General features: G+C 41.5%; 1 protein-coding gene across 1 annotated transcript in view; it reads left to right on the top strand.

Moving 5' to 3' along the window:
- Positions 1–3,557: 3,557 nt before the first annotated feature.
- TMEM170B (transmembrane protein 170B) overlaps positions 3,558–11,361 on the top strand; it is a 43,162-nt gene continuing 35,358 nt past the window's right edge. The window contains exon 1 of the mRNA XM_070405730.1: positions 3,558–4,201. Within this exon, the coding sequence (XP_070261831.1) occupies positions 3,886–4,201 (316 nt within the window). The 5' untranslated portion in view covers positions 3,558–3,885. The remainder of the gene's footprint in view (positions 4,202–11,361) is intronic.

The raw sequence follows: 11,361 nt of genomic DNA, 5'->3' as shown, positions 1-11,361 counted from the left end.
ATGGATAAGACTTATGAGTGTTCCCTCACTTGTGTGTAAGAAATAAACCAGGAACTGTTCATAAATTGTTTATTTTATACTGAAGGGTACAGGGTTGAAAGAGACCTTTAGGATTCATTTGGGATATTCCCTGATTTCTGGAAGGAATGTGACTTGATTGTTGTATTAACTCAATATCTAAAATCTGCAAGGAAAGAAATTACACAATGTTCATTTGCATTAACTCACTTTTGTGTTTTATAACTCTGGCTGTTGGAAAATGTTCAATTCCCTTAAGAGCACAGGCTTCCAACACAGTGGGTATATTAGCCTTATTAAGGCAAATATAAGTTAAATGATATGAATTAGCCTAGAGAGTAGAGAACTTATTAATATTCAAATCCTATAGATAATGCCTAGCATAGAACATTATAAGTAATAGATGCCAAATAAATACGTATTAAATTGAATGAAACTGAAAAGCAGGGGTAAGGTTGTTGGGTTATCAAAGTGCATTATGGACTAGAGCAGTGCTTTTCAACTGGTGTGCCGCCAGAATTTTTAAAACATGCAATCCCAGACTATTTTAGTCAGGGGCACTGACCTCCTCCCCTTAAATTGTCAAAAAAAAAAAAAAAAAATGACAACAGCCAACACAACAGTGGCCATCTGGTGTGAATGAATCAAAATAATACCTAGTGTGTTGTTGTTTTTTGTCAGATTGGTAACAAATATATTTTTGGGTGTGCCGCAGAATTTTCGTAATTAGTTTCTGTGTGCCATGAGGTGAAAAAGGTTGATAGCTGCTGGACCAGAGGCTTCATTGCTGTGTCCTACTTTCTCATTTCTGAAATCAACACTTAAATTACATTTAAAAAATTATGTGAAACAAGAAAAATGCTGACTTTCTCTGATGTTCATTCAATTATTCATTCAGCAAGTATTTATTGAACATCATGTGCTAGGCACTGTCCCAGGTTCTGAATATTTTATTTTTATTTTTTAATTGAATTTATTCAGGTGACATTGGTTCACAAAACCATACCGGTTTCAAGTGCACAACTCAGTAAAACATCACCTGCACACTGCATCGTGTCCCCTTGGCCCCAAGCAAAGTCTCTTTCAGTCCCCATTCCCCCCCTGTGCCCACCTCCACACACCCCATCCTCCTTTCCCTCTGGCTAGCACCACACTGTTTTCTGTGTCTATGTGTTATGTATACATGTGTTTTTCTAATGTCTTCACCTTCTTTCATCCAGTTCCCCCATCCTGCTCCCCCTCTGACATCTGTCTGTATCCATGCCTCTGTTTCTATTTTGGTCATCAGTTTATTTTGTTCATTAGATTCAACATCTGAGTGAGATCATATGGTATTTGTCTTTTGCTGACTGGCTTATTTCACATAGCATAATAATCTCTAGATCCATCCATGCTGTCACAAAGGGTACGATTTCCTTCTTCTGTATGGCCAAGTAGGATTCCATTGTGTAAATGTACCACAGTTTTGTTTTGTTTTTTTATCCCCTCATCTATTGATGGCACTTGGGCTAGTTCCAGATCTTGGCTATTGTAAATACTGCCGAAATGAGCATGAATGCTATGTTTTAAACAATAGTCTATAATACTGAGAATCCCAATTGACTCTAAACCAACTAAAAGTTCCTGTTGTAAGAGTTTAACGAGCTGTTGCTCAGTTTGCTATGAACACTTCACTGAATGTGGTTGCCTGATTTTTAAAAATACCACTAATCATATAATGTTGACTCTCTTAATACCATCATTACATAACGTGCACCTCCCCATCCAGAATCTTAAAGCTATGGAGTAATAGTGAGTTAAGAAACACAGTGTGGTTGGTAGAAAGAAATAATAGACTGGGAATTCACAAATTAGCCTCTGAAGTGGTGTTACCTCTGTCAAGAAACTGAATTCTGCAGAATCAGTTTCCTTAGCTATTAAATAAAATGAATTAGAAAAATGCTAAGGCCAATTTTAAGTCTGATATTCTATAATCTTTAATTAAGATCTAGATAATTCTAAATACTGGGAGGAAGACAAACTCTACATTATTTGTTTTTTTAAAACATATTTTATTGATTTTTTACAGAGAGGAGGGGAGAGGGATAGAGAGTTAGAAACATCGATGAGAGAGAAACATCAATCAGCTGCCTCCTGCACACCTCCTATTGGGAATGTGCTCGCAACTAAGGTACATGCCCTTGACCAGAATCGAACCTGGGACCCTTGAGTCCGCAGGCCCAAGCTCTATCCACTGAGCCAAACCGGTTAGGGCTCTACATTATTTGTTTGGGTCCAATTCCTATTAGTGATACAATTCCCCGCCCCCCCCCTTTTTTGTATTGTGACACCAATACTATATACATATACATAATCTGTATGTATAATTATTACTTTAAAAGTGGTCACCAAAGTACCATCATACAAGTGACTCAACCCTACAGGTTTTGCCAAGTATACTTGCTTTTGCTACAGCATGAACTTCCCTTCCCTTTGTACATTTTCTTTACAGACGGCAGAGCCATTGAAAAGGATGGGGTTGGGAATGGCAGTGGCTAGTGCATATTTATGTTATGGCCAAAACTTAATTTTTATTTTTCAAGTTAAAAGGTTTCAAACTTCAAGGAGTTTAGTTTGTCATAGTTGGAATTTAGATAGCTCCTCCGGCTAACGTTGGGCGTGAAAAAAGGTAGCAAACAAGGGGAAGGACGTTTAAGCCCTAGGGGAGAAAAATAACGAAAGCTTTTTAAAAAATTGTTTGTTTTTACAATTCAAATAAAAAGAATACTGCAATGCAGAAAGAGCTAGATCAGGGAATGGCGCTGAATAGGACACCTTCGAGCCCTGTGTCTACAAGTATTTGGGAACCTGGAACCGCAGGAGGCCCAAGTTCTTGCTGCCAGAAGGACTGGATGAATGAGAAAGGGAGTCTATTTCCGCTTTAGTAGCTTTAAAATATATTCTGCAGGTAGTGTTCTATCCAACTCCCCTGACTCACTCAGAAAAAAAAAACACACAAAACAACTCTTAATAAGTGTAAAATGTTGAGATATTTACGCCTTTCAAAAAGGATGCAAACATTTGTTATCAAAAGTATTTCATTAGAAGCCAAAGATCTGAACTATCACAGAATCCATCTCAGGAAGTTCAGTACCGTTTGCTGCCCCCGTCGTAGGTCAGGGTTGGTCTTCAGCACCAGCCGGCACCCCGCGCACCCAGTGCGCCTCGGGTCAAGGGCTGCGGCTCCCAGGGCGCGCGCCCGGGTCTGGGGCGGGGAGTGCGGGGTGGGTCCTGGCAGCACCCAATCAGCAGCGGAGCCGGCGGTGGCGCTAGTGACGCAGCTGCGCTTCCCTCCGCCCCAATGCGGGCCGCTCCCGGCGCTGTCGGCCTCGCGAGCTCCGCGCGGGGAGGGGAAGGAGGAGGACTCCGGGCCGGCCGGGTGTCCGAGGGCGGCGGGTCGCGGGAAGGGGGAGACTGAGCATGCGCAGCCGGTCCGGCGACGGCAGGGAGGAGGGGACCCGTGCGCGCGCGCACGAGCGGCTCGCCGGCGGCCGCGGGTGGAGGGGGCGGTTCCTCGAGTGTCGGCGGCCGGAGGGTGGGCAGGCTGGTGGCAGGTGCCGCCTGGGCCACCGCCGCAGCCTCCTCCGGGTCCCGGGGCTCCCGAGCCTCCGGAGGTGATGAGCTGGACTCCGTCGGGGGCTGCACCTGCCGGCTGCCCATCACTCCGCGCCTCCCGGCGTGACCTCGGCCTCCCAGCGCGCCCGATCCCCGCGGCGCGGTGCTGCCCCTGAGCCGGAGCGGCGGCGGCCTCCTCCGCACCGCGTCCTCGCTGGGGGGCCGCGCGGGGACAGCGCCGGGCCCCCTCCCCTCCCCCGTCCGCCGTCCTCAATGTCTCCACGGCGCGGAGGGGGCTGCCTGGGAGACGAACTGAGCGGCCCCCCTCGGAGGACCGTCGGCTGCAGCAGCAGCGCCCAGCCCGGCGCCCCGCAGCCTTGCCCGGCGGCGGCGGCCTGGAGGAGCCGCGCACCCGCCGCCGCCCCCGGAGCCTCACACCCGCTGCCGCCCCCCGGCGCCCGAGGAGAAGGCGGCGGGCGCCCCCCAGGGAAGATGAAGGCGGAGGGGGGTGACCACTCCATGATCAACCTGTCGGTGCAGCAGGTCCTGAGCCTCTGGGCCCACGGGACGGTGCTGAGGAACCTCACGGGTAATTGATGCGCCGGGGTGGGGACGGGATGCGGGGCCACCCCTCGCCTTCTTCCTCCCTCCCGAGCAGGGGAAGTGCTCCTTGCCTTCCCGCCCCACCCGGTGTGCGCCTCCTTGGGAGACCGCGGTCCCAGGTGCTGGCCGGGAAGGTCTTATTGGACACTCCGCGCGGGTCCCCGGGGCGCCGACGGCCGCCACCCGTTCGCCCTGCACTCAGGGGCTTCCCAGTCTCGGGGGTGTGCGGGGGAGAACCCTTGACCCCCGCCTCCCGCCTGGCAGAGGGTGGGCCCTGCCTTCGTAGTACTCGCGGGGTAGCCTCGCTGCCAAGACTTGGGCACAGTTGGCTTTTATGTACCCCCTCTTCCCCACTAGCGCACACGCGCACACGCGTACACGCGCACCGCTTTTTACTGTTTAGATCTTTTTCTGTTTAGCTCCTCTTCTTTCTGGCATATCTCAAACTGAACGCAGGACTTAAATTTCCTGCTCATGATCAATTTGCTTCCATTGTTAACGTTTTTGTTTTTTGGGAAGATAGATGACATGAAGTAGATTTTAGTGGGTCAGGGGCTGGGCCAAGGTCTAGTGATTGTAAGCATTTTAGTTTCAACCCTATATCTCCTCTCCTATTTCCTTTTGTCTGTCTGTCCCCCCCCCCCCCCACCGCCTCAAGCTGCTGCTTCTGTGACATTTGATAATTTTGTGCATTTCCCTTCATTCTCAAGGCTATCGGGAGGGAATTGGATTGAATTACATTATAATAATTAGCATCAATTTATAGTGGTAAAAATGAGCAGTAATACTCATATTTTTATAGGATGTCTGGGCTTGCTTTGTGAAGAAACTTCTGGGTTTGTTAATGTGGAAATGCTTGTATTATCATACTCTGAGTTCTGAATTTTAAAAAGACCCTCTAGATTAGTATTTACAAGAAAGAGATTCTTTTGCGTTTTGGTGACTCCTCAGTGCCTTATCCTCAGAGAAAAAACTTTAAAACATGCCCAGGATTTGATTCTTGAAAATGTATAAGGCAGCTAATTTTGATAGAACATTAGTATTTCAAAATGCATTATGTCAAACTGGCTAAGAGTAGGAAGAGTATACTGCAAATATAACTGGTATGCTATGGATATTCATATATATATATATATATATGTTACATACCACAAGGATGACTTAGAGACACTGGTTTTCTTGAATGTGGAAGCTATAAAATTAAATTCTGGATTGACTCATGATGTCCTCAGTTTTAATACGTGGTTATTTAACTTGGAGCAAACTGACCTTACATGATGATTTAAAGATAGGAACATGTTCTTAGTTCTGAAAAACTATGTTGACATAAAGACCATTGTATGATTCAATGGAATTTAGGGATAGACTGCGTTGCCTTTTTACTATGGTTTTGCCTCATATTTGTTCATTGTGTATATTTCAAATGTTGTATCAGTTAGAGTGTTTAGAAGAAATAGCTTTGGGGAACAGAGAAAATGTAAATGTAACTTACCTCTTGGCTGGATTTTACAATATTTTAAAATATTTACTTTAAGATTCTAATCATTATTTAGCAGCTTCCAGTTATGCAAGTCAACCATTACGTTAGTAATAGTAGTTTGAGCCCAGGGTTAGCTCTAATTATCTCCTAATACAATCTTAATAATCATCAGTTGCTCACAGGACGTTGCCATTTCATGGAGGATATGCAGAATGTCCCAAACTAGGACTGAAGTGGGCCTGGGGAATAAATGGAAAAAAAGTAGAGTTGTGAGTATGCAAAATGGTTTGTCAAGGTAAAAATGGAGAAGGAAATAGATTAGAAATATGTTTCACCAGCAGTTGAGTATACCACATGTTAGGAACCACATCACTTTGGACTTTGGAAGTGGTAACATTCTGGTGTGGTTCTTTATGGCCTTCTCTGTTCTGGTGACATATGTAGCTTAATTATTAGTCAAGATATGCTACCCACCTTTTAAATTTGGTCTATTAAAAACAAATCCTAAAACAACAAAAAATAATTTCTGCTATGTATCAGGTACTTCACATATATTATTTCTAATCTTCAGAATAGCTCTCCAAAGTAGATTTACAAAGAAGCTCAGAGAGGTAAATTCAGTTGCCCCAAATCACAGATCTAGTAAATGGCTGAGCTAGGCTTTAAAAACCCAGTCTTTGCATGCAGAACGACTCTTTCCCCTTTTCCAGGATGTTTGCTTCATCCTGCTCCTTGTATATGCTTTTCAATTATATTTTTCAATTGTATTATAGACTGAGCTTTTTGAGGGTGGAATCAATGTCTTAATCACTGAATTCTGGAACCCTAGCATTATAGTATCTGGCACATAGTAAATGCTCAATACATATTTACAGAATTTTAAAAATAGTACTTAACAGTTCCATGATTTAAACATTCTATTTGTATTATTTTTTGGCTACATCTTTTGAAGTAAATATGCTGTTAACTAGGGAATGAGGTGTTTCCATAACTTTTGTAGATAATTGTCAAAGCTTTAAAACACAAATGCTTATTGAAAGTGCTTTTGTGCTAGTTAACCATACTTCCATATATTTTATTTAATGTTGTCAACAATCTTGAGAGAGATTGTTGATCCTTATTTTACACATTTAGACATTGAAGTAAAGAGTAACTTGCTTACATCTGATAGCTAATAAGTTAAATATCATTACCTTTTTTCAAAGTATGATAACATTAAGTCAGAAAGCATTTTGTCATCATAATAAACTTGGAAGAGAAGCAGGTAAAAGAAAGGAGCCAGACTGATTTGGATTTAAGATATGACTGTGTAAAGGATTTGTAGAATTCTGATTAATAGGAATTCTGGTTATTAAAAGCCAATTAAAGGGGGAACACACTCTCATTTCTATTTTTTCTGTTTTTTTGAAAAATATTTTTTTTATTGATTTCAGAGAGGAAGGGAGAGGGGGAGAGAGATAGAAACATCAGTGATGAGAGGGAATCATGATTGGCTGCCTCCTGCATACCTACTGGGGACCAAGTCTGATACCTGTGCCTATACCTTGACTGGGAATCAAACTGTGACCTTCAGGTTCCCAGGTCGATGCTCAACTACTGAGCCACACCAGACTGGCTCTATTTTTTTCTTTATACAAACCAAAAGTTTTTTTTTCTTCTTCTCTTTATATCTTATCCCATAAGTGAAGCGGGAACATTTTTTATTGACCTTTTTATCTTAGAGACTGATCTTTAGAAGGCAGTCTTGAGTATGTATCACTTTGATAGAAATAAATGTTTAAAAAGTGATCATGAGAACTAACTTAATATTTTAGAGGTAGAAGTTATGTTGTTCAGCGACTTCACTTTGGAAATATCAAATGTCACATTGTCGAAGTGAAGGGCATGGCGGGGATCAAACAGTTGCTTAATGATGGAGGCAGGGCTGGAACTAACCTTCCCTGACCCTTAGTTCTGTGCCTTTTCCTTTTACTCCACATGGCTTTTTTCAGGCAAGTCTGTTGAACGATTAATCTTAATGTACTTAAGAATAGCCTGGTAAGTATTTGTCCCAATGAACCCAAGAATGTATGACTGGAATTTATTTCTATCCATCTAATAAAGTATATTAGGAAATGCAAGAATTATTGAATAATAGTGCTTTGTAAAATTTTAAGTTGCTTTTGCCTATGTAAAAGTTAGTGATTCATATTTATATATATCCACTTTTAGAAATCCTATGAAGTTCAGGCTGCTATTTATTTTTCCTCCTTCATGGAAGACACTAGGATTGAGGACTTCATATAGAGCAGATTAATATCTGGAGACCCCCATGTCTGTCACTTAGTAACCAAAGTGTATGATTCATAAGATTCCTGAAGTGTTAACTGTGTATAGGTTAGATGGGTCTTTAGCTTACTAAAGTAGAGAGATAAATGGCTTGCTTTCTCAAATTTTTTTTCTTTCTCTAAATTGTTCCTAATACCCTGGCCACAATCTAAAATTAGAGTCAGTATATATATACTCTTTCAGTTTCATGGGTTACTTGACTTTAAAAAATGATCTACAATAAACTGTCTTCCTTTGCTTTACCTTTATTTTCTGAACTTTGTGTTCTGACCTAAATTTGATTTAGAGAAGAATTTTTTACTTAGAAATAGGCAGGATGCCTAAACCCCTGGATAAACACAGATCCAAGCTGGTTTTGGGAAAGGGATAATTGGTCCCTGGGAAAAAGGCAGAGGCTGGCCTTAGGCCGTCTCTTCTCTCAGTGACAGCAGCAAATGCGGGGGCAGGTGCTCCCCTTTTTCTATTGGTAATAAGCATTGGGAGGCTGGGAATTCAAACTGGAAGGAAAGTCAACCGTCTCTGTGTGTGCATATATGTGTGTGTCTATATTAAATATATGTGCCTATTTTTGCAGTATGTACACACACACTATTGTAGTTCCCTTTTAGACTTTACACTCACTAAGCCACTTTAGTGTTAATATTATCAGCAAAAAAAGAGAAAGAGGGAAAATAACTGGTATCTACCATAGGTATCTGGAATTGCTTATACCACATGCTAGTAAAGCCGGCACCTTCCTTTAGCCGTGCTCCCAAGTCGGTTTGCTAGTCTCGGTGTTATTTTGTATCCTAGGTTACGATTAAGTTTAATTCCTCTTCCTAATTGCTCTGTTATTGGAGGTGAGTTTATGTGGATAAAATTATTTCAAATGTCCACTTATAGGTATTTCTGTTTTGTAAATGTAACCTTAAAGACAAGTACTTCTTTTCAGTATTGTGCTGGACTCCAAAATTAGCTGTTTCTGAAATAGATGTGAAAAAAATTCTGTATTATTTTGTGGTACAGAGCCAATTAATAAGTGATGGTATGATTTGTACTTTATAGGAGTTTGCTTTTTGGAAGGTTGTATATCTTATTGCGAGGGAAGCTACTGTAATTTTTCAAAAATTAGAATTTTTATCTTCAGGTTTTAAAAATTCCCATTTCATTATCTTTGAACCATATCCTCTGGCAATACCAAGTCTAAGGTCCAGATGACATGTTTTAAATCTAAAGCAATTTCTGGATAAGTCTTGGGACTGTGTAAGCTATGATTTTGACAATTTAATAGTTAACTATCAGCTATAAATTTATCTTTGCTTAGTTCAGTTGTGATAGGCTAATTATGTATTTTTTAAAATAGATTTTTATTGATTTCAGAGAGGAAGGGAGAAGGAGAGAGAGATAGAAACCTCAACGATGAGAGAGAATCATTGATCAGCTGCCTCCTGCACATCCCTTACTGGGGATAGGGCCAACAACCCGGGCATGTCCTAACCGGGAATCGAACTGTGACCTCCTGGTTCATAGGTCAATGCTCAACCACTGAGCCATGCTGGCTGAGCTAATTATGTATTTTTAATGACTAAGTATTTTAACAAAAATCATAGAGTGAACAGTGGCAGTAGCAACACATTTGAGAGAGTTCTCAATTAGACTATTAAATTCCAGTGACCTTAGCTAAGTAGACGAAACTTGGAAATAGAAAAAGATTTTCCACCAAATTTCATACAAAAAAAAAAAAGAACCATACTTTTACCTGGATCCAGTTACTTGTGTTCTTATAATATAATCTTGTAATGTAGTCTAGGAGAATGTTATGAACTTATTGCAATATGACAGTTTTGGGGAATATAGATTGCTAGATTAATTAGTGTTACCTTTTTAACATATCCAGTATCTTCTTTTATTTGATATTCTGTCTTAATATTTGAAGGTAAATCAGTTTTCTAAGTTTATTTCATAATCCTGACATGGCTTGTAAATAATTCTTACATTAAAAAATTCATTTTTAGGGTTTCAATACTAAGGAAAGAGAGTGATACATTTCCTTTTAAGAAATTTTACTTTTAGTAGTTAACAACACTTAACACTTTTTAGTGTGGTGGGCATTGTTCTGAGGCAGTTATGAATATTATTTTATTGGTTTATTATAACCTTGTGAGGTAAGGAACCATTATTGATTCCACTTTTAAAAGTAGAGAAACTGTTTTAGACAATATCTTGATCCTGCTTACAAAATACGTAATCCAGGACTTGGAAAATTATCAGTCAGTCCAATTCAGCAAACATTGTAGTAACTGTCAGAGATACCATACCACATCATGACTGTTTTTAAGAAGTTTATGTTGTAGTGAGTATGAATTTACAAATCTTTGTATTTGTTATTTATTGCCGAGTAATAAATTACCCCAGAATTTACCAGTTTAAAACCAAACACATTCATTTTCTTGTACAGTTTCTAATACTCAGGAATCTGGGAATGGTTTTACTGGTTGTGGCTCATCGTCTTACAGAGGTAACAGTCAAGCTGTCAACCTGGACTGCAGTCTCTACAGACCTGACTGTGCTGGAGGGTTGGCTCACTTCCAGGCACTTTCATGTGACTGCTGGTAGGAGGCATCCAGGGGCTGCTCGTAATATGGCTTTCGTGGTAGTGAGTGGTTAGAGGGAGAGAAACCAAAACAGAATTCGTAGGGTCTCTTATGATCTAATCTTGGAAGTGGTATCCCATCACTTTTGCTGTACTCTATTGGTCACGCAACTCTGGTATGTTCTCCAGGGGACTGTACCAGATCAGGATCATTGGGGGCCTCCCAGAGCCTGGCTGCCTCAGTCCTGGAGGTAAGTATGGGGAGTAGGGAATGAGGCCCTGAATGGGAAGACTAGAGGTAACAGTGGGTGAAGGGGATGAAGTATCTAAACAGTGGTCGGCAGACTGTGGCTCGTGAGCCACATGCAGCTCTTTGGCCCCTTGAGTGTGGCTCTTCCACAAAATACCACGTGCGGGCGCGCATGTACAGTGCGATTGAAACTTCGTGGCCCATGCGCAGAAGTTGGTATTTTGTGGAAGAGCCACACTCAAGGGGGCCAAAGAGCCACATGTGGCTCACGAGCCGCAGTTTGCCGACCACTGATCTAAGAGAAACAGGTGCCTAGAAAAAGCAAAACCCATCTTGATACATTGAAGAATTATACTAAAATGCAGTGTCTAGCATTTTTAAGGGTTAATCTTATTGGATATTTCTTGATCATTAGTCATGTCAGTCTCTGGTAAATACTGATAAAGATGATAATATCAATCATTGTCCCTAAAGAGCTCATGGGCTAAAGACACCGACTAACCATGAGGTTAAGTA

The sequence above is a fragment of the Myotis yumanensis genome, unplaced genomic scaffold, assembly GCF_028538775.1.
Source record: "Myotis yumanensis isolate MYYU_CA2020_CCGP unplaced genomic scaffold, mMyoYum1.0.hap1 SCAF_2, whole genome shotgun sequence".
NCBI classification, from domain to species: domain Eukaryota; kingdom Metazoa; phylum Chordata; class Mammalia; order Chiroptera; family Vespertilionidae; genus Myotis; species Myotis yumanensis.
The sequence above is the reverse complement of the archived record's forward strand: the minus strand, read 5'-3'. Positions and strand labels throughout refer to the sequence as shown.